A 23,980-nucleotide genomic window follows, 5' to 3' on the forward strand; every position below is an offset into this window, starting at 1 on the left:
GCAAACATGCATTTGTAGTAGCCTGTATGTAGTAGGCACATGCTCGTGATCGGTATAGTAGGCTAGGTTGTTTTCCCCCCTCGTCCTTATACGACCTACTGACCGAAAGCGCTGCTCCATATTTCTGGCTATATTAGACATTTGCGCATGAGTCACTCCCTTCAGTGTGTCTGCTCAGCCCGTCCTAGAACAGAGAGGGGTAGGATCAGGATTTTGGGTTTGGGTGACGCGCTTTAATCACGTGCCCTTATTTGAGAGCGCCTGGCGTACATTTCTTTCCCTTCTCGCCACTCCAGCAGCGCCCATGTCAGCCGGGCACATAATCAGTGTGCCATAAAGCAGTAGATGCTCCTTATCGCGGTGACCCGACGGGTTCACGCTAGTTCACAGGGTTCATCTGAGGAGAGGTCTCGGCCCCTCCTGTTCCCCTGAGACCCGGAGCGGAGAGAAACCTAAATGTTATTCATTTCTGTATCAATAACGGATTTCCATTCGCATTCACCAGAGCCGACGAAAAGGTAGGGAACTTTGACTTTTCAAAGAAGTGAAAGCGATTTATTTAGGTGACGCGAACAGTCCTCAAAAGTAGTTCTAGTAGAGAGAAGCGTGCCTTGTTATTCTACTCATATGCGGCGCGTGAAGTCGCCTCTATGTATAAAATGGCGACAGTAGATGGGAGTGCTTAGTTAAAATTTTTGGTAATAGCCAAAATATTGCGCCGCGCTAGACACTCAAACTCCCGAGAAACGTCTAGCCGGATGGAGGTTACTAGTGTCTCAATACGAAGCGAAAGGGTTAACTTACCAGTTTGTTACAGTTTGTTACTCAGTGTTCTCGTCTGCTTCCAATTTAATTATTCGCACGCTACAACGTGCCTATGTGATGTTACTATAGTCTGTCCATTTCGGAGCGTCACGCGTCAGATTTCCACTTCAAACGGGGGTCAAAATGGGACCCGTGGCTCGGATTGATCACCGGCGATGAGCACGGAAATATCGGCACATAATCGATTTCCAAAAGTGATCTTTACGATGACGAACGCTTTCGGGGGTTCCTGTAGTTTAAAGCTGGCGCAGATCTGGACAAGCACGCGCTATCAACTGTTAATGGGTACAGAATGTACTCAAACTCAGATTTAACTCCAGATCATAACCCTGGCTTTGATACCACACATTATAAATCATTATTTTGAATGATAGGCTCTCGGAGTATTTCATCTCAACTCTCTGCCGCAAGCATCTGTTCAGTAAACAGCACTTTACGCCAAAGTACAATACTTTTTTAAAGTTAGCGTGCTGAATAACATTGTAAAATATATTAGAAGTGTAGGATGCATGCTTTCTGTAGGTCCTTTAGCATGCAATGTGGTTTGGGTGAACGTCTGCTGCAGTGTTGTAATCAGGCTAGGCAATATTGCATTTCATCCTGAATTTGAGCAATTAAAACAGTAAACTATTTAGAATGTGACCTTCCCAAAGTATTTGTAACTACAGAAAATCTTAAAAAAAAAAAAAAAAAAAAAAAAGATTTGTACACATGCACAGTTTGCTCTGTTCTTATTGTGTCCAATTAGAACAGCATGACGGCACAAAATGAAGGACTAAATATTAAGGTGCTCATGTGTGCACTTTATTGTATGTTGATTTCAGTAAAAGCTGTCGGTTTATGTAATATTCTTTGAATTAAGAGAAGAGAATTGTCTGCCTAATGCCAACTGGATTTCTAAGCAGAATTATAATTATGGAGGCTCTATGTCCTCTATCCGTGCTATAAAAGCAGTCAAAATGATTAAATTATTTATAATGAAAAGCTCACTGTGCGTGTAATAACAAAAATGCCCTTCTGTGATATCTCACATTACCTTATTAAATTTGTAAATCTAAAGAGTGGATGAATGTCGTGGAGTAACAGACAGAAATGAGCTCCACAATAGGAGTATATCCCCAAAACCTCCCCGTAAAGCCCGTATTAACCTCAGTACTTTTTGAGACAAACTTTTGGCTTAACGGCGGAGTGTCGGCCATACAAGTATTTCAGCTGTTCCAGCGCGGTTTTGTATGGAGGAGTCTGGCATTCGCCGAGACCTGGCACTTGACTCAGTACAATTCATGGTGCTCCGCCATCTTTCTTTTTTGTAACTAATGAGTGTGTCGCACCGGTGATCAAACTCAGCGCATCACATCAATGATTATTTCTCTCCTGTTTGAAGGCGTACAAAGTACTTATTTTACATGCGAATTTCTGAATCTTTTCCGTGCCCTTAATGGCAGATTTTTGTGTCACAAAGTAATTCTGAAATGCAAATACCGCCTTTTGTAAAATTCTGGGGTGCTCTCTTAGTGAAGGAAAAAAAAAAAAAAAAACCTGCCATGATTAGAGAGCGGAAAAAGGGACGGATCCTCATTTGTTTCCAATTTGTGTATTGGCATAAACAAATTGCACAGTCAAATAAAATATTTGGAGTTTTGTTTCTTTTGGGTTGGAGGGCTACAAAAATGTCCCCCAAGTGTGTGTGTGTGTGTGTGTTTTTTTTTTTTTTTTTTTTTTTTTTTTGGTGAAGAATAGAGGATTTAGTCCCCTCTGTGTGTTGTGGGCAAGGAAAGGGAAAGGAGAGGGGTTGCTATGGCAATGTTAACACATGAGTGGCAGCACAGACTGGCCTCCCAAGAGTCCGTGCAGCAGTCACTGAGGTAAGGGGGGCAAAGTGGGCACTTCTGATGGCACCCAGCTTTCTGTAGTACTCGCATAAGGTTCATTGACTGGATTTAAACATAAACACGGGCAGCCCAGAAATAGCTGATGGTACAACCGCTTGTGTTGGTGGCATTTTGCTAATGAGTCGCATCCTATAATGAAGGTGAACTGTTGGATGCCTCAGTGGTGCTTCGATCTCTACATAATTAATGTGGACGTGTTTGACGCCGTCACTGATATATCTTGCAAACAGCATCGTACAATGATGGCATGTAGTCACATGCCCATCTTATGTACTGGCACACACATTCAGGAAATATTTCAATGGCATGCGAGCATTGAGGGCACTGCATATGGCTTCCGGCTTAGTGTCATATTTCCCTCGTAAATGGGAGCACCATTGTGTAGAATGAAGAAAAAATAGTCACGACAGACTCTTATGATGACCTGCTTTTTCCTTGTACTTATAGAAATATAATTATTACAGCATGTGCTCACTGACCTTTGTTATGGCTTCTTGGCGTTAAACAAAAGTCACATTCATGCAGCACTTATGAAAGATGTTCATGCTAAAATTGACTGATATCTTTACGAGCTTTTTCAGCTCAGCCTCGTGTAATAAAGCAGATCCAGTCTAAGAAATAAAAGAGGACGTCATGGTCGTGTCTGGGAGCACTGTGTATTTTGGGCCGTCATTTTAGTTTTTTTTTTTTTTTTTTTTAAATTCCTGAATGGTTTCCTCCTTTATTTAAAAGACAGCTGGAACCATTGGAAAAAATATATACACATGGACACCACATTGTTTTTATCCAAAATGTATTTATAGTCTGATGAAAGAGAAGCTCATGAAAATTCAGAGCTAAAAGCAAAGCAGAAGTCTGAGAGGTTTAATCAGTGCACGTTACTCGCACAAATCTTGTGCCAATTTTTGAGTTTGAAGAGGGATATATATATATATGTATTCAAATCAAAATGTATTCAGACACCTTGAACATGTCATTCATTAATACAGTTTATTCACTATAAAATGGAAATGAAATATGACAAGATCTCAGAGTTAAACTGTGTCAGAAAAAATTAATCTTAATTATGTCAGATAACACTGAAGCAAAACATGGTCAGGTCAAAGTGTCTGAAAAATATTTGGTTCCAAAATTGTATGTTTTACTGGTAGTACTGTATGAAGAATTTTTGGGTATAATATGTCACAGTTTACGTTATTTTGCTATCCTCACTTACGTAAATGAACTATAGCGTCCTGCACCCACTAGTAAAAATATACCAAACTGATCAAAAACGTCTGAATAATTTTTGGTTTGACTGTATATATAAATACATATACAGAAATGACTTTACTACATATGGTCGATACTCAAATTAACAGTCAATGCAAGATATTTACATAATTGTTTAAGCAGAACAGGAGGAAAAATGTGAACCGCAGATGAACTTTATCCTAAAATGCTCCCGCACTGCCTGAAGTGTAGTGTGTGTGGAGGAGTGCACCAAAAAGAAGAGGATTTAGGGGTGTGTGTGTGTGTGTGTGAGCATATGATCAAATAAAAGAGAAGTGGGTGCAATATGGTATGTAAGAAAGAATACAAACATAATCGCAGCTTCAAAAATGTGACTGTTTATAACATTGTTTATTTTAGACCCCTTATCATGAAAAAATTCTTTTGAGCACATTTTGTTGCTGCACAGAAAAATCAAGATTTTATTTCGGCTGCCTTATAAAAGACATCTTCATGCTGAGAATCTATTGATATCTTTGCAGGCTTATTCAGAGTCGTTCCATGTAATAAAGGACGTCCAGTCTGGGATGCTTCGGCCTTTAATCAATAATGAGAGAGGATCTTTTATTGTGTAAGGCCTGTATTGCCAGGCCTTTGCCCTCACACTGCATTTAATACTGTGCATCACTATCTAGCAAAGCCAGACTTATTAAATGTGAAACATGTAACATGATGTAATATTTTAGTTTCAAACTGTTCAAAGACGTGAATGTAGGTCAGTGTTGTTGTGCTAATTTTCAGCCAGATCTACTGCATGCCTTGACTCCACAGGTTGCTGGGATAAAAAGGCCTCCGGTTTCACTGCTAAAGCTACGAAAGTACTGAGACGCACAGTAGCAGGATAGACTGTTTTGTGTGAGGCTGGTTCACCCTGGTGCTGAAACACGAGGCCTCTCTTTCTGAGTTCCCTTTTCAATAGCTCACTGTCTGGAAACCTCTTGTCCTGTGTCTAATCGCACGTCTCGGTTGCCAGATAAAGCATCCCATTCTTTGAAGAGTGACCTGTTTTTTATATAACATTTCTGAACCATCTCCTACTTGTCCGGTGCTAATCAGGCTAGTGGTTCAAAGCTTTATCTAGATATTAATGTGTCTGTTGTAGTTAACTAGCACTTTATGGTTTATATTAGAAGAATCTGGCGAGCAGATTTTTGTTACCATCTGAGAGAATAGTTGGTGCCCTCATTCGTTCAGACAAACTCCACATGATTTGAACTCAACAAGAGCTCTATAACAAATATAAAACTTGTGTGTGTAAGATATGCTGCACAGATTTTAATAACAAACATAGCTTTTTTTTTTTTCTATTCGGTCCAAAGATTTTTACACACACATTTATGAACATTGTTAATATTATTATGCAACTTCCTATATAGTTTCTATTCAGAGCCGTCTGGCAAAATTTCACTAACCCTGATTCATGTCAGGGGTTAACATCCATTGATGAAATCTGAGTATCATGGACTCATAAGCAGGCTGAACATACAGTAAATGCCCACGTCTGGATGCAGGGAACCAGGATTACAGCATAAGATGCTGGTGACCTAGTTTTATGTTTATTTATTTATTTATTTTTCTGGCAGGAAGGCAGCCGTCATGAGAAATAAAAGAGTCAGTTGCAAGAGTACGTCACTGCCATGTCTGGGTGCACTGTGTATTTTGGGCAATGTTTTTACTTCTGAATGGTTTTAACCTTCTTCTTTTTTAAAAGACAGCTGGCCATATTGAAAAAAAATATATACACATGGACACCACATTGTTTTCATTCAAAATGTATTTGTAGTCTGATGAAAGAGAAGGTCAAGGAAATTTAGAGCTAAACACCGAACAGGAGTCTTGGGTGGCTTAATTAGAATCTTTTGCAGATGTGTAATGCATGGAAAATCAAGTATTATATTACCAGATTTACTCACCAGCTAGTTTTTAGCTAAAATAATAAAACTGCTCAAACAAGATAAACTAATTTATGTGCTCTGCTATCAGCTTCCAAGATGAAGACAACACATACTTTCATAAATCTTTAGCTAGCGGCATTATTTTTTTTATATAAGTTTACAGTTACACACCATAATTACTTTGCTTATATTTTAAGCTTCAAACCTATAAATCAACTACATATGGTCGATGTAAGAATCATTACAAGATATTTACATATTTAAAAACATAATAGGCGGAAAAATGTGAACCACGTATGAACTTTATCCTGAAATGCTCCCTCACTGCCTGAAGTGTAGTGTGTGGAAAAGTGCAGCAAAAAGATTTAAAGGGTGTGTGTGAGTGAACATATGTAGAAATCACAGAGATCTGGGTTTGATGTGCTATGCAAGAATATAAACTGTCACATTTTTGGAAACAAACATTTTTGGAGTATATTTATAACAAGAAACGGTATCTTGGTATCCGTTTATTTTAGTTCCCTTATAACGAAAACTTCTTATAAGTACATTTTGTTCATTTTCTTTGCTCAAAAAAAGAGATTTTATTTCACCGCATCAGTACAATGTCTCTCAATAATGAACTGTATTTAGCTCTAGTAGGCAGAGAGAAATTTTTTTTTTACTTCATATTAGTGATTCTATTATAATAAACATTTAACAGTGGTTGGTGAGAGCATTTCAATAACCTGTCTCTCATTTAGGATAAATTTTGTGATGCATATCCCATGCTGACATTAATTTCTATTTTTTTATCAGTGTTTTATACAAAAATTTCATGTTTTCTCTCCTTAGGTTCACAGGGAGTTGTTATTTTGCTCCCTTTTACAATGGGAAGTCCTGATAGCTGAAGATTTCACCAATTGCTGGTTCATCACGGCTGGCTGATGACACCTCAACTTCATACAATTCCAGTATTTGTTTCTGACTCTTTACTCATCTGCACAATCCTACACTATGGCCAGCAAGAGGAAATCCACTGTTCCCTGTATGATTCCATCAAAAAACAAGCACTTGCGGGAGGACATCATACTAGGATGCTTACCTGAGCTCCTACCCACAATACCTGAAGACAGCATCCTCAGTATCTCTTCAAAAGATGAGGATACACAACGATTCCATGATCTCTTGAAAGCCGAACCGAAGACTTCATGCTGGGAAAGGGGAACATATAGCTGCCCTCTGTGCTGCTTTGAGTCCGGAGACTTGAACCTTTTTCTTCACCATATGGACAACTGTCACATGGACTTTCATGCTCAACCAAACTTTTACTGCCTGTCTTGCAAGGTTTCAGCGGTGAAGTTTGAAGGTCTCGCTTTACATAACGCAAAATCACACCCTGAACTCCATACCACACACAAGAGAGTATCCTTGCAGGTTACCAAACGAGATGGAGCTATCACAGTGGAGCAAACCCTGTTTACAGAAGAGGATTCCAGTGAATCTGGAATATCCATTACCAAGACACCCATAATGAAAATGACCAAAGGGGGGCACAAAAAAATTGTTGTCTCCCATACTGTTGAGGTACACCGGGCCGAGCCTAGCAGTGAAAAGCCCGCAACTGTAACCAATGGCACTTCATTAAGGACCTTACCCCTAACAACATCACATATCATCGGTGGCACTACTGCCCCTCCGGTCCATAAAGTCCTAAACACGCATGGAATACCAGGGATGCATAACCGTGGTCCTCTGTGGAACTCTAATCCGTCATCACCTGATTCAAACGTTGATCTCCCAAAGGTCATGATCCCCCTAAGTAGCATCCCCACCTATGATCCAGCCATGGATTTAAGCAGTTTTCTTAAGACATCCTTTGGTAAGTTTCCTTACCCTACCAAAGCAGAGCTCTGTTACTTGACGGTGGTCTCTGGCTTCCCAGAGGAGCAGATCAAGCTCTGGTTCACGGCCCAAAGGCTAAAGCAAGGGATTAGTTGGTCTCCTGAGGAAATCGAGGACACGCGTAGAAAGATGTTCAACACTGTATTCCAAGCCACGCCGAAAACGGCACAGAATCAGTCCTATCACCACATTTCCCAACACTGTGTTTCTGTCCAGTCTGGCTCTTTGAGTTCTAACTATATACATCAGATACCAAAAGGAAATGTAATGGGTTGGAAAGGAGGGGTCATAGTTAGTCAGCCTAGTGTGACCCAGACCACATCCCTTAAGCAGCAGCAGCATCCAGTGGTCCAGGCGCCACAGGTAAACATCCATCATGCTGTCATCACTAAGGAAACTGGAAATGAATTATCTTGTCGGACAGCTGAGAATTGCAACATTGCAGGCCGAGGAGGTAGCGTGAGCAATCATGGACACACTGGAAAAGGTGAGACTGGCATCAGCTCATCCATCAAGACTAGTATTAGCTGCTTGCCTGGCACTCCCAAGAGTCAAAACAGCAGTTACAGTGAGGGCAGCATTATGAATCTGACGAACATAGTCAGGAAAATTGACTGTCAAGTCAATGACAGGAACACAAATTGCACCAGCAAATCTAACATCAGTCCAACTTCCATTTATGGCCAACAGAAAGCACCTAGTATCGCGAAGGAAAGCAGTAACAGCAGCTTCGCCACCACCAGCAAATATAACAATGGAAGCACTTATAAAAGCACCAGCCACAGTACTATTTGCACTAAAAGGGAGGGAAACATCTTAGATCACACCAGCAAAAGCAACTCTGACACTACTGTCATTTGTAGCAGCAGCAACATGCGAACTAAAGAATTCACAGCACCCCTTACCCATAGCCTGGTCCCAAAGCCCGGAAGTCTCATGGATCCATCCCTTGGAAAGGGCAAGATATTACCTGAGCAACCAGGCACTCTGAAGCAAAGCTTTATACATAACTCATTCCCAGAACAAAAGCAGTTTCTTGCTCCCCAAGGTCAACCATACCATGTACGTACTTTGACAGACTCCCAGTCTGCTTTGGGGGGATCGTTTAGTAACTTGCCCCAGAGCTCCCTCCAATCTAATCCTGCAGCAAGTTCGCGTCTTCTGGAGGAACCGAGTCAGCACTCCTCTCCATCCCTTTCTGCTCATCAGGAGCAACATTCTCCAGAAACCCTGCTGGGAGCACCTCAGGTCCAGTCCACAGACTTTACTGCCGTCCACTACAAGGAACATGACCCCAAGCACTTACCTGCCTTAGACAAAGACTCCAAGCAATCACATTTTGATAAAGAAAGGTTGCACAGAAACATAACACAAAAAGAAAACGAAGGAAGGGTTTCTGAACAGCACAGCGGAATAACAAATACATTTTACAAGTCTGACAAGAACGAGCATAGCAACCTTGTTAACACACTACATACCTTCACAAATGATAACACTAACCAGGCTAAAGAAGGCATGCCGCTTTTACGACAATACATACAAGAAGTGGACCAATGGGAAAGGAACAGCGACTATCCTGAAGAGTCAACCGTGAGCCCTATGAAGATAAATGTAATTGGGTTGAACAGTGAAGAGAGTTTGTACAAGACCAACAGCAAGCAGCTAATCAGCAAGCCGTTGGAGAACTTGATCAATGACAGTGGTCCCAGCCATAAAAACAAATCTTCAGAATGGCACGAGAGCTATCGGCACATACCGGTGGAGGCTGAAGAGCGTATATCTGACATAGGTAACACTGAACCACATAAACCAGATAACCTTGCGGGGCTTGAAACTGAGCAAGTTAAACGTGATCTACGGCCAGAACAGAAAAGTATTTTTCAGAGTCTAGATTCTGAAGCTCCAAAGTTACCGATAAATAAAAAATCAAAGGAGGCTCTGGCGGAATTGGACAAATCAACTGCAGGAGAACAAGATTACTGGGAGATAAAGGATGAGGAGCATCAGCAACCAATGGGGAACCAGAGTTTGAGGGGGCATCAAGCACAAGACAGTCAATCAAGGTAATAGCTGCAGACCATTGATGGACCATTAATCAGTTTATTTGAGAAAAATAAAAAAGCTAATTTTGAGCATTTTCCCAAGAGACCCATTGTAGTTTTTCTAGCAACTGACTTGTTGAGACTGACTGAGTCTTCAACTGCTGTCTACTACTCTTGGATTGTCACATCACATTACATTGTTTAAGGTAATCAAAGTAGTGCAAATTTTAAAATTAGTTTAATTGGGAAATGTGAATTAAATTATGTGCATATTAACAGCATTTGGCCTTTTGATCAACTGATTTTTGATACAGTATTTTAAATTAGTCAGTGGCACGCACGTTTATGTGCTTTATTTAAAAGGCTATTTTTGGCATTAGTGAAGGCAGAGCTAATGAATTATAGAGTTACTCAAAGTGTGTCTTAACGTGAATAAATAATGAAAATTGTGTGTAGCAAAGTGCTGGACTCTCGGCTCTCTTGTGGAGTTCACGGTGTGATGCTGTTCGTTGTGTTTGGGCTGTTCTTACACATCTTTTTTTCCCCTACAGGGACTGTCTGAGAGGAGAGCTTCTGAAAGTTTAAGGACTTCACTCCGCAAGACGAAGAGGCAGAGGATCCCGTATTCATCTGGAACATTACATTTCTTGTTTTCTTTAAATATGACAGCAGATGAGATTGTAACACATTTGTGATGGTCAATGGACTTGAGTTTTTGGAAGACGGCCAATCCAGAGTAGCCGCTACAAATGTAGGTCTGATTTGATTTAGGTAAATTCTGTGTAGGAAACTATGTATATGCTTGAAACTGCACTATCGAGGGTGTACTGGACGTTAGGAATGTCAGTTAGATATTGTGATACTTCGTAATATGTCAGATGATCAGCACTTCTGCAATGCCTTGGGTTTTATGATATTTGTTGGGATTTTCCAACCAGTTTTCCTTCTTCATGTCCAGATCAAATAAGTTCTCCATGGCTTATTTTTCCACACAACATCGAGCAGTTAGTGACAAATCATGCACTATAACTCGCTTTAGTGGTGTCTGTCTGCACACACAACAAATTGGCCAGACATTGCCTTAAACGTCACCTTTCTATTTCTATGACTGGCTGCACAAACAAGCTTTCAGCAACTGTGTTGATGTGTGTATAAATTGGGGATTTGAATCCCAACAGAACTGCTGCTATATCTTCGGAGGTGTTTTTATAAGCATTAGCAAGACTATTATATATATGTGAAAAGCTTAAAAAAAAAAAAATTTAATTTATGGTGGAGAAAGTTTAAAACGGTGTGCTTACAATCCGAGGGGTATTACAGTTCTCACAGACAGTCAAATCAAGTGCTCTGCTAACTGGATATTCCCTGTGTTTGAGTTGGGCTACAATATAAATATATATATATATATAAATATAGTATATATATATACACACACACATTATGCATCATTTATATGCTGCTAAGTTCAGACCATCCAAAGTGAATAACAGGTGCTTTTCATCCCTTATTATTTGCATTTATATCCAATGTGGTTTCTCTTTTAAAAGTTAACACGTAAAGATAATATCTGGACTTAACAGTATTACCTTCCCATCCGTTCCCATTGTGCAGGTCTGTCTAAAAGAACACAGTGCACTGGAGTGTTATCCTTTCTACACATTACAAATCTTTTGGTAATAAATGGAGAATGTCAAATTTAAGAACTGGTGTCTTGAATGCATTTCATGCCGTTGAAATGGCTAAGATCTCTTCCAACAAAAGTTCCAACATAGTAAAGCAGATGCACAATTGCTTGGATTTACATTAATTGCAGCTAAAATTAAGCACATGAAAATGATCAACACACTGTTGCTTCAATCAGTTTCATTAAAGATGAAACCATCTGGGGAAAAGAAACCAAGGGAATAAATGATTAGAATACTTTGCTGAGCACAAGAGTCACAGAGAGGTCCCGGGTGCACTTTTCAAAAGGAATGAAACCTTGCCTAAGACTACAGCTTGGCTAATACATCATACAGGCCGTTCTTCCAAGACAAACAGGCAGGGTCTTTTTACGCTCCCCCTCCGAGTTCTTCCTGAGGCCTGTTCTCAAAGCAAGACTTGGTGCTTGTTTCACGCGGTTCTGGGAACACAGGAAGTTCTTCAACCCATTATTCTGAGCAGAAAACATCTTAAAACATTGAATTCTCATAAAATCTCAACCGTTAGGATAAAACAAGTTCATATTTTAAGAAGCTAAAACCAAGCAAGTTTCTTTGAAAACAACATACAAGTCATGTTGTAGGGTTTTATTTTTAAATAACCTACAATTGAGCAAAAGAAAAAAAAAAAAAAAAGTGATCAGATGTTATGGCATGAGCTCAATAAGTTGGAAAAGGTTACATGGCTGTCACTAACATTTCTTTCCAGACTGGAGTGGAAAAAAAAAAAAAAAAAAAATTCTGTTCAAGTTGATGTTAAAATAAGTCTATCCTTAAATCTTGACAATTACAAAATAAAACAGCGTAAAATCAGAACACAGATTTTTGTTTTTGGCAAAGTTGATTTCCCTCACATACCCTTCAGAAAAAAAAAACCCATTCCACCATACCCTGAAATAATACATCCTAATAGTGATATCTTCAAGTAACAGATACAGGAGTTTTTTTTTTTAATCTTACGGGAACAGTCATTACACATCAAGTTAAAAACCAGGTGGAGACTCAAAGCCATGAAGACACAAGCTGTATGATACAGAAGACAAAAAGGTGGGGGGAGAGAAAAGAGAATTGGTTCACATTTACACTGGAAACAAGACCCTGATATATGCACTGTAAAAAAAAAAATAATATAATTCACATTCTGCATGTTTAAGAAAAATAATAGTTAACTGTAGTCCCCTGCAGCTCATCCAAGCATCCTACTTTCTGGTCTGTATATAGTTTACACAAGAGTTCCAACTCCAGTTTAAAAGTGAACAGTTCATGTAACACTCAAACACACAGCTTTACATGGTCATATTTCCCATAAAATACCACACCTGGTGTACACATTTCTTCTCCTAAAAAGGCGTGTGGGTGTACTTAAGCAATTCTTTTTTTTTTTTTTAATCTTCTATTAAAATATAGAATTCATTATTAATACAGGAGGGCTAAAAATACAGCAAAACTAAAAATGAAACGATCCACAAAGCAATTTGTAGCTGAATACAGTAGCTATAGGACCACGCAAGTTCATAGTTCAGACATCCTCGGGCCCCCTTTGTCCAGAGATGGAAGGGAAGTGAGACAGTAAAAGTGTTCAAAAAGGTCAAGCCACTGATTTTCCAGTTCATGGCTTAAAGACCATGCAACCTTGTGTAAAGGCTCTCCATACTTCATTCTTACAAGATCGACCCAATAAAGCCTACAAGATTACAGGTCACAGCCTAAAAAAAAAAAATTAAAAGATCAGTCACCCAAATCATGACATTTAGGCCTCCTCTCGACACTATGCTTGCTTCACATCTTTCCCTTGCCAGGTTCACAACCTGCTGGAAATCACTTAGACTAAAAGTATCTATTTAAAAAAAAAAAAAAAAAAAAAAAAAAAGGGGTGGAGGGAAAAGTAAAACCACAAAGAGGATTCAAAATTCAAAGTCTTTATCAGCCATGTCAATAGCCCAGGCAAATTTCTCACGCTGAGTTTTGTTGTAGATCTTTTCTATCGGGATGCCAAACTTCTTGCACCTGGAAGGAAATAAACACCACATCAAAATTATAAAGGGGCATAAATCCAAAAGACTATTTCTGTGCAAGCAATGAAACATCATCTCACCAGGCTACTGAGATACGTGGGTCCAGGTAGTTGAGCTTGGAGGTACCCAGGGCAATCTGCTTGTTTTCTTCCCGGTCGGTGGCCTGTACCTCCAGCTTCATCAGCTGCTCCTCGACCCTCTGCACAAGTTTCTTCTTGGTCTCCACGGCCCTGGGTTGCCAAAACCATCAACATTAAAGCAGCATACAATCACATACAAATGCACAATGAGTGTCAGAGGGGCCAAATTTAGTTGGGCGCCCTTCAAGCAAATATTTTGACACTCACTTCTTGGATTTCTCATCTCTGCGTACTTTGGCGTCAGCCTTGGCACTTTTCAGTTCTCTTTTAGCATCAGCAAGCTGTTCCTTCTTTGCTTCAATCTGGTTTTAATGAACAAGTGAATGCAGGAAAGGCAAACATTTAGATGGTCAAACAGACCCTGCACTAACAAAAAAAAACTAAAAAATTCCAGCATAAGGACAATGAGGACAAGGTCACAAATGTCTCATACCTTTGTCTGAAGATTTAGCATGGACTTCTCAAATGTCTTGGGTGGTGCCCTCTGGTGGTTACACAGGATGGCTACTGCTCGGTTAGCACGATTGTAGGAGAGGATCTTCGCAGGAACGTTCTCTTCAGCTTAGAAAAAAAACAACAAAAAAAAAACACGTCAATTCACATATCATACATGACATGATTGACTCCATTTCCAGTAACTTGCCCCAATCCCATTCTTTATATACAGTGAATGAAACTTACAGTTTGTGAGTTCTTTCAGCTGTTGCTGTAGTGTGATGGAGGCGTTGTAAGTACGGAACACTTTAGCCGTAAGTCCATCCATCAACTCCTGAAGATGCTTGTTCAAAATGGAGGTCTGCAAAAGAGTGTAGTCATTTTACAATTGAGGACATTGGTCTTAATTTGATGCATTTAGCATAAGCAAATTTACTTGGTATTCCAAGCAATAAATAACATGAAAACAACAGCTTACATTGAGACGATCGAAGAGGTCATCCTCTGGCTCCTTGTCCTCCATGAACAGCTGGAGATTTTTGAAAACCTGTAACATTTTAAATGGGATTTTTTTTTTTTTTTTTTTTTTACACAAAGGCGTCAGAACCAACACACGACTGTGCTAATCAATAACACTCAGATAAGGAGTTTTCATTTGTACACGGCACAGTAAATTGGTGAAGAACACATTTGATTTATAAAGCGCCTTTCACAAACCCAAGGACACTTGCAATGTACAAAAGACCAACCAAAAAAAAAAAAAAAATACCAACAAGAACTACATAAACAGATGAAACAAAGATTTGACAGACAACAAAATTAAAAAAAGTGAATTGGAAACAGCAACTGGCATGAATTGATGATTGCAGAATGAGACACAATCAACACTGATTTAACAACAAGCAAATAGGATTTTAATTAAATTTTGAAAATATGTGGGACACAAAACACAGACACTAAAGGAAAGCACTCCAAAGTCTAGGGGCATCTAAATGTCCATTGAGGACAAATCAAAACTTGGTTAATATCTTGGCAACGGAGGTCCAAAGAGTGTGCACGTCAGCATAAAAACTAATCAATCCAGTTCAATACCAAGGTGCTAGACCGTGACAAGCTTTAAAACTGTAATTAGAATATTATTGCATGCGATTAGTAACCTGTAAAGTTGCTGGAGAATGATACAAGTGTACTTCTTGGTTTAAGGGCACAGGCTGCAGAGTTTTGTATATATTAGCTCAGTTCCAAAACCTAATGAGTTGCCTCAGGCAGCATCCTAACTGAAAGGAACCTCATAAATGACTGATTTGGAACGCTCTACATCAGCAATCTGCCCACTACACAAGAGTGCTGCGTAATCTTTTCAATATCAAGTATTTATAAATGAACATTTTCATTTTGCCCCATCTTGGACAGATTGAGCTTTTTCCAATACCTTACAAGATTCGCTTTATCTGTGAAGGATGCATGTGATGCTGCCTTAGAGCTCACTTTATATTTTCTACATTCTGAACAATGCATCCTATGCACACTTCTGAAGGTAAATATTATGCAAAGAAAGAGAGGGGGAAAACCCCAAAACAACTTACCCTCTTCTCAACAGGGACTTTGTTGTAGTATCTAATGGAGTCTTTACCGAGGAAGTCGAACTCCACGACAAACTCCTGCCCGTCCAGCTCTTGATGGAGAGATAGATGTTCCACTCTAAGTGAGCAGCAGCCCACTGTGTCAGCCGTCTCTCCTTCCTCCTTTTCATTACCTGCTCTCAGAGCCAGCTACACCACATAGAAACAAGGAGATGCATAACAGCGTTCTGCTTTTCAACTTCTGCTTTAGCTCAAAAAGATATTACAAACCTCACATTAAATGTACAACCATTGACAGAAACATTTTTAAGTGAACCAAATGCTTTAAGAGCCTTTATAGAGTAATTCTGAATTAACCTATTCATCACATGCTTTCAGGGTCATGAGCTTGAAGTGAAGGCTATTACACTGATCCAAGCAATGCAAACCTTGTCAATGAAGTAAAGAGCAACGGCACGTTGTCTGATCCTCATCTCTTTTGATTTCCAGTCTTCGCGGTATTGCGCACGGATCCGCTCCACGCACTTTTTCAACCGACGGGCTGTTTCGTATTTTTGCCAATCCTTCTCTCCCTGCAAGAAATACAACAAGAGATGCACTGATATTATAATTCTGGTAAATACCGATATGGTCGATTTTTTCTTCAAAATTACAGATTTTTGAGCCTTTTTAATATCAGCCATAATGTGGTGATTTAAAGCTGCAGTCTGCGATTTTTGGCCCTCTAGCGGTTAATAAACAGAACTGCAAGCGTCTTGCGGAAGAACATTGTAGCCGGAGCTACTTTTCACCGTGTACGTCAGTGGCGAGTCACGCAGTTACTGTGATACTCTGTGGCGGGTCCTACCAGTCCGGTCTGAAATAGTCTGAATATAAACACTTATTATAAGGGTACCATAATGATTCAGGGCAAGACAAAAACACGGTTTGGAAAATGGATTCATGTTGTACATTCTCATTATGCGTTTTTAAATTTAACCAAGAAATTTAAAAAAAGACTGATAATACCGATTTAATACCAATATATATACACTACCGTTCAAAAGCTTGGGATCAATTTAAGGAAATTCATACTTTTATTCAGAAAGGATGCATTAAATTGATAAGTGGCGGTAAAGACCTACATTTTTTTTTTTAAAAAAAGATCATTTCAAATAAATGCTGTTCTGCTGTTCTGAATACTCTTTAATTCCAAAAATTCTGGAAAAAAGAAATACATCATGGTTTACACAAAAACATGCAGCACAACGGTTTTCAACATTGAAAGAAATGTCACTTGAAGGATCATGTGTCACTGATTGCTGAAGTAATGGCTGCCTAATAGAAAAACATAATATAATTTCATAGTCTTAAAAAGGTAAATACTAAATTACCTTGATCCTTGAACTAGGGTTCAGCATGATGTATTTAATAGAGCCTTGGATATTCTCAGTCCAGGACACCAGCCATGTCACCTTGTTGTCATGACGTACCTCCTTCCATTTTGTGCCGGGAGGTGGTTTAGGATGTTTTGAGTCCCTAGAATGAGAAGCATAGGATTAAAATTTTTTTTTTCTTCACAGCAGATGGGCTGATGTTAGGCTGTGATGAATGCTCCTTACTTGCTGCAGTTAACGATAATGTCCTCAGGTCGGATACGACGCTTCAGCATGCCCATTTTGGGATGGTCACCTCTGCCACGGAACAAGCCAGGAGGCTCAATACGAAAGTTGGCAATGCGCTCTTTGTGATTGTCCATGACACAGAAGCCATACTCCTGCAGAAGGCGCTCATTCTCCTCTTTAATTTTCTTAAGGTGGGGAAAAAAAATAAAATAATAATTATTGGACTCGAGACAAAACATCCCAATTTTTCCAACAATTATTTTGATGTTTAATCTTACCTGTTTCTCTTCTTTACTCATGGCCTTCCTGGCTTCGGATTGAGCTTTGAAATATTCACTCATTTCAGAAAAGTCACACTTATTCAGATCTGTGATTTTGGATTTCTCTTCAGATGTCATTTCCTAAGATGAAAAGATCATGCAAGATTATTAAAAGTCACACAGTTTTTAAAAAAGCAAGGGGGAGGATGACTCCACGGCAACATTACCTTCCTCCAATCTTTGAAGAAGTTTTTCCGAAATATTTCCTTGGTGGTGTACTCATGGTCCAACATTTTTGCAAAGAAGGTGGCCACCTCCTCTGCCTCAGGGCTGAGTTTCATCTGTTTACCTGGTGACGGACCATAAAAACAGATTCAGAACAGCTGCAAAAAGAGCTGCTAAAGCCTCAGCATCATAACCCTTCTACTACAAAGCCAATTACTAATCAATTCTTCAATTATTAATTGAAGATAATGGCCAATGTCCAAGGTAAAGAAATTTGAGTTTGGGTGTCTTTAACAGACTAAAGTAACAAACAGAACAGTCTTAAAACATTTGAAGTTTACATAATCTGCTTCTCTGACAGTTTTGATGGCCATCCAATCAGTAACTCTAGAACATGTTGGTCTACCCACCTCATGCACTGCTATAGAGTCGTTACACTACGTACCGTCATAATAGAACTTGATACTGTTGGGAAGAGGCTCATATGGTGGAGCAAAGACAGGCCCTTTGTGTTCCAAAAACTTCCATTTCACACCATCTGTGTACCTCTCTTCCTCCCACCTAAATGGTATGAAAAAGCACAGAGATGGAAGGAGGTAAACCAACATCCCAATACAGGCAACCACAATGGCTCTGCAAAGTGCCGGAACAAGGACATTTGTGATTTGCGCCATATCCCCAAATAAAATCAAAACAGACTCAAGAAGAAGAGTCAGCCTACAATTACTTGACCATGAGGGGATGTGAGACTAACCATTTCCACTTATCTTCTGGCTCCTTTTTTGCTTTTTTCTTGCCATCTGAAGCAACTTCTCCTTTCTTGTCTTTTGTCTTCTTTTTGGGCTTTACGTCCTATGGCAAAGCAGAAGATTTAAAAAAAAAAAATTTTTAAAGAAAAAATTGGAAAGTCCAATTCGAAGAGATAAGCCAATGCCTTCAACATACCTCTTCTTCCTGTTTCCGTTTCTTTGCCTTCTTTTCGCTTCTGTCATCCTCAGTTTTAATTTTTTTGGGCTTGAACTCAGCACTGAAGGGAAACAAAACAATTTAAAATGTCTGGCATTCACAACCCTTTCAGTTATAACGAATGTCCATAACTCGAATGCTTAACATTTTAAACAGATGATCAATGCACTTGTGACTACAGAAGATTGCTAGGTTCTCTTAATATCACATGTAAGTTTAAGATGTTAACACCGTGAACACGTCACTTACTCATCATCATCGCGTTCCCTCTTCAGAGACTTCTCGTGTTTAGGAGAGTGGTAGAAGTCATCATTCTCGGGTTCAGACTTAAAAGGGCTGTATAAAAGGATGAGAAACGCATTATTCATTTTCTTCGTTTTCATTATCTGAGAACTCCTTAATTCATGTTTCTAATTGTGACTACAACCACGCCATTGATCTTAAAGGGATCATGAGGGAAAAAAAATTCTCCTTGATCTTTTAAGAAACAAAATTCAGTGTTCAGAGGAAGCAGTATAGATACTATTTTACAAAACAGAAGACCACGGGTGGGACCACAATCAAGGTTTAAAAGGTTTGCCAACACTGGTGTACGTGAAAGCTGAATGAGTCCCAATATTGGCGGGTGAAGTTTACTTGTACCAAGATTGCTGACCAAGTAGGATATTATTTTGAGTGTCTCATTTTAGACTGTTTTCTGAACCAGCCATTTACAGCTGCATCATTTACATCACATTTATGATTCTCACTCACCTTGCAAATCCATTCTCTCTCTCTTTTTTGGGCTTGCCATCAAAAGACTTTTGAGGAAGAAAATGGAGGAAAAAAAAAAAAAACAGAAAGAGGTCAATAACAGCACTCAATATTGTGTGAATCACAAAAGACTATTTACAACTCCTCCATAGCCAGAGGATTCAGTTCAGATAAAATGCTGCAATGTGAAATTATAGAGGATTCTGCCCACCCTTTCCTCCTTTTTCTTCTCTTTGTGTTTGTCCTTCTGCTTGTCTGAGGATCCATCTTTGAGTTTCAGCCTCTCTTTATCTTTATCTCTGTGCTTTTTATCCGAGGAGTCCCTGTGTTCACTGCAAAAATGCAATAAAACATGTTGTGATCTAATTGCCATAACGGTCTGGTCCATCAACAAAATCAGCTCCAAATAGATATTGTTTACAAAGGAAGTTGCAGTAAAGCCAACATTCCTTCCTGTGGTCTGAACACTAAAGGCCACGCCCTGCTTATCAAACACACTCCATAAAGAGCAAACTTGGCTATAAACCACCTATATATCTACCGTAGAAACCCAAAGGAGAGAATAAAAGTGACGTCACACCTGTTGCTGTACTTTGATTTCTCACGTTCTTTGTCTTTCTTGTGGTCCTTATGTTTGTGTTCTTTGTCCTTGTATTTATCTTTGTGTTTGTGAGAATCTGCCAACAAAGAAATTAAAGATTAAGTAGCACATTCAAAAGGCAATGAACACCTGGCAACAAAAGTATGTCCCTGGAACAGGAAAGACATTCAAAAGCACAGAAAACTGGGAGTTAGAAAGTGTACAAAAGAATTAAATCAAACAGACCTCCACATTGAAATTGTTCTGGTTCTATAGGCATTCAAAAACAATAATACAGTATTTCATCTGGAAACATTACGGCGGATTATTTTGCTCACACCTGGATGAGAAATCCATTTCAGAGTGACCTGCATGAGCCTGCCAAACACTGAAGACTATTTACAGACAACTGGTTTGAAATAAGTACAGCATGACACATTTTGGGTTGTCCTTGCCGACCTACTGCAGACACATTAGTCACACCTTGTAGATTTTGGCACTTTACTTCTTGAGGTGAAGTGTCCAGTTTTTACTCTCAGCTATGTATGGTGTTTATAGAGGACCCATTCTTCGCAGGGTTCAGCTAAGACTGTTTACTCTGAGAGGACTATTGCTTTAGGAAATGTGTAGGTTGGTAGACCAGATTAGGTTACAAAAGAGCCAGCCATATCCTACTGACACTGTATCGGACAGTGAGAAAGCTGGAGGTGTTTTGTAACAAGCCTCCCCAAAGGCAAAAGCAAAACGATCTCCCTTTCTATCGCGAGGACTAAAAGAATGAAGGGGAATTGTACAGGGCTTCAGAATCCAAACAAACTCAAATGTCATCCTTTAAGAGCACAGAGAAACAATGTACCTCATGTTACAGTAGGGTGCATTCAAGCATTAAGAGGGACAGGAGTGCTCAGTTAAGACGTGAAATCAAATCCTTTATCTTCTACAGCACGCATGAGCACATTACCAAATGCGACAAACCTTCCTCTACCTCTAGATATGCATCCTTACATGAACTGCTGTTCAGGCATTACACTCATCAATAAGTGTAGGGCTTCCTTTTTAGCCTTTGTTTAAAACTAAAATAAAATTACGTGTAAAATAAAAAAAATTGGATGACTTTACCAACAAATAATGGAAATATATATATAAAAAAGCTATGGGCCAGCCATTCACCATGTTCGTTTTGCCCTTCAGCAAAACATGCACATCTGGGACTGTGGAAAAACTTATTTGTGAACTCTACCCTCTAGTGGACAAGTTCATTGTCAGCAGAATTGTTACATGCTGGAGCTTCAAAACAAAAAGCAAAATCCACAGTAACGAAGTCTGAGTCTGTATGACTGAAATAAGCCTTTTGAATAAAACAAATGCGAGTGAACCAAACAAAAGAAAAACAAAAGCTTCATATTCTAAAATTACCTGAAATATAATTAGATTTAGTACATGCTAAGCTAATGCAAAAACAGTCCCTACATATTTTTAAGATTGGTGGGTCAACACACATTCCTCGTGTGCGATAAAAAAAAAAAAAGAGGCAGTTATATTATTGTTTATGGTATGAAATGTAGTAAAGTATGGGCAAAAAAAAAATCATGTTTCTACACATTGCGTCACTGTTTTATTAAATACATGGTCTAATTTTATTGCTTCCAGGACTGAGCATGGGTTTTTAATACATCCCCAAACCCTGGAAAGCACTTGGTGGACACTCAATGGAATGGCATAATGTAAACAGGCAGTTCGTGCATCAGCTCAGCAATGAGTTAAAAATCTTAAATGCCCTTATAGTGAGTAGCAAAATTGATTACCAGAAGCATCATGCACATTCAGAGTATGGACTGTGTGGACTTTAAGTGTAACATAAAAAATAATAAATAAATAGCATATGAGAGACGAGTTGCATAATTACTGTAGTTTTGAAAAAAAAAAAAAGTGTCAAATTAATTTACCTACCCTCATTGTTGAATCTATTATTTTCCAGTGGAACACAAAGTTCATTATCAAAGTACAATGATAATGCATGATGACTGATGAAGTTCAGCTGCAGTTTTGTTTAAAAATCCAGGTCTGAACTTGACTTATGTTTGAATATATGAATTATATATGTTTCTAATAAAGTTAACAGTAAAATAAAGTGCATAACCCTGATAATCACATACGTGTACAAAATATACACTATAAAATCATGAGTTTTCATTTATATCCATTAAATAAACACTTAAAGGTGGCACCCTCATAATGCATTACATAAAAAAGTGTGGGTGCCACAGTGCTGTGGGATTTCCTGTCATGGCATGCTAAAGTTTTAAACTGTATAGAAAAAGGAAATAACCTCATTAGCCTATGATTTTTGTTTTTGTTTTTTGGGGATGTTATTAAAAAAAAAAAAAAAAAAAAAAAAAAGGTCAAAAAACTAAAGCTACAATAAAAGCAGTGACTACTCATCTCTGGCTGGCCACGTTTTGAACAAATATGACCAAACTAATATCACCAATGACAGTTGTGTGAAATCAGTTTTAGGTCCAAAAAACAAAATCCCACAGTACTGGCTCATTTAAGTTTATTAAATCTTGTTGTAATTGTTTATTTGACGCAGAAAAGATTACATTATACCTCATAAAAGATTAATTTCATAGATACTACATACTTGCATAATTCCAGTTAATGTTTTATTAGTAAACGTGCATTTTCCATGATTTCCCGTCGAATAAAAGTGTATTTGAGGTTGAGTATTAATTTTCGTGCGAGGATCCGAAACAGGTCACACACGTTTCTCAATCCTTCTCCTCCATAATCACGTCGATGTGCACTTAACGTTCACTACACTCAGACCGCTAGACAGAGAAAAAGAAAATGGCGCAGAGACTAAGTCCTCAACCCCCAAACCCTCACTTTCACAAGCCCCATTAGACCATTTTTCGAACTCCAAAAACGATCAAGCTACGTTAACTGGCAAATAATCTCTTTCTCTTTCAAAATCGCCATTTTTCGTTGATTTAAAAGCAGTACAAGTACGATTTTAAAGGGCTCAATGTGAACAATAGGCGCTTGTCAGAGAGCGAGAGGGGACTTAGTCTCTGGGACGCCATTTCTGTCCTTAAAACTAACTGGTCGTCAAGCTGCTGAGCGATCACGTTAGATGTACAAAACGTATGTGTTTTTATCATAATGTGGTGATTAGACAAGTCCCACTCACCATTATATCTGGATCCCGACTCGATCTGCGGAAAAACAGTGGTGTATAAGTTAATGTTAAAACGTGCCATGTCAATAGGCTGCTAACTTTCAACTTGATGCTAGTCGGAGGGTTAGCGTTTAAGCTAACAAGCCTGTTCATAAAACAGCGTTTAAACACCACCGCTGCGGAGGACAGGGGACTCTTTAAAGTTTTTATTCCCAAAATGAAGCATTTGTTAGTGAACGTTAATGTAAGAAAAGCGGCAAAAGACAGCAAGGGCTGAAAATACAAAATTATTACATTCAAAGCCGACTTCTGGTGCCTGTTAGCTTAGCATGCTGGGGGAAAACTGCCGCTGCGGATGGAATTTAAACAGCCGAGCTAGTGACTACAAACCATCAAGAAAGAATTAAAATAACTGACAACGTTAAATCACAAACACTTTACCTGGGAATCGTTGTGGGAATGGTCCCCACTCATTTCTATGGGTCTTATTTTAAAATAACACAGTTAGAAGCCTGTTAAAGTAAAATGCCGGCGAGGAGCTGTAGGCAGAATGAAGAAAGACACAGTTGTGTAACAGACCAAGCCCGAAATTTAAAGTACTGCGCATGTCAGACGCGTTTAAAAGGATAAAAAGGCGTTATTCCTGCCCCTGGCTCCTCCCACACAGCTCCGCTCTGTGACGTCACCCCTAATTTACTATGGTGGTAAGAGCCACGTGGTACCAAGTG

At 39.1% G+C, this 23,980-nt stretch overlaps 2 protein-coding genes across 4 annotated transcripts; one reads left to right on the plus strand and one right to left on the minus strand.

Moving 5' to 3' along the window:
- The first annotated feature begins 236 nt into the window (after window positions 1-236).
- zhx3a (zinc fingers and homeoboxes 3a) lies at window positions 237-11,780 on the plus strand. 2 transcript variants are annotated; one of them, XR_010895337.1, is made up of 4 exons: window positions 237-518; window positions 6,719-9,831; window positions 9,936-10,016; window positions 10,362-11,780. XR_010895337.1 is itself a non-coding variant. In XM_067388113.1 (3 exons), exons 2-3 carry the CDS (start codon window positions 6,881-6,883, stop codon window positions 10,393-10,395), a joined length of 2,985 nt encoding a protein of 994 aa, XP_067244214.1. In that variant the 5' UTR covers window positions 237-518; window positions 6,719-6,880; the 3' UTR covers window positions 10,396-11,780. The 2 variants fall into 2 exon arrangements, 1 of the variants encoding a protein (XP_067244214.1); XM_067388113.1 differs by lacking the exon at window positions 9,936-10,016.
- A 373-nt stretch (window positions 11,781-12,153) lies between these two features.
- top1a (DNA topoisomerase Ia) lies at window positions 12,154-23,836 on the minus strand. Of its 2 annotated transcripts, XM_067388115.1 has the most exons (22): window positions 23,694-23,836; window positions 23,265-23,289; window positions 20,072-20,168; window positions 19,703-19,823; window positions 19,492-19,538; window positions 18,988-19,074; window positions 18,718-18,799; window positions 18,527-18,624; window positions 18,218-18,333; window positions 17,775-17,896; window positions 17,566-17,688; window positions 17,285-17,472; window positions 17,057-17,201; window positions 16,112-16,255; window positions 15,687-15,872; window positions 14,579-14,647; window positions 14,347-14,461; window positions 14,099-14,226; window positions 13,873-13,967; window positions 13,606-13,755; window positions 13,468-13,517; window positions 12,154-13,216 (listed from the first exon to the last, which is right to left on the minus strand). In XM_067388115.1, the coding sequence occupies exons 1-22, from the start codon at window positions 23,724-23,726 to the stop codon at window positions 13,203-13,205; spliced, it is 2,235 nt and encodes a 744-aa protein (XP_067244216.1). In that variant the 5' UTR covers window positions 23,727-23,836; the 3' UTR covers window positions 12,154-13,202. The 2 variants fall into 2 exon arrangements, with proteins under 2 accessions (XP_067244216.1, XP_067244215.1); XM_067388114.1 differs by having other exon boundaries at window positions 12,155-13,517.
- Window positions 23,837-23,980: the final 144 nt, after the last annotated feature.

This window comes from Chanodichthys erythropterus, chromosome 6, assembly GCF_024489055.1.
Source record: "Chanodichthys erythropterus isolate Z2021 chromosome 6, ASM2448905v1, whole genome shotgun sequence".
In the NCBI taxonomy this organism is placed as follows: domain Eukaryota; kingdom Metazoa; phylum Chordata; class Actinopteri; order Cypriniformes; family Xenocyprididae; genus Chanodichthys; species Chanodichthys erythropterus.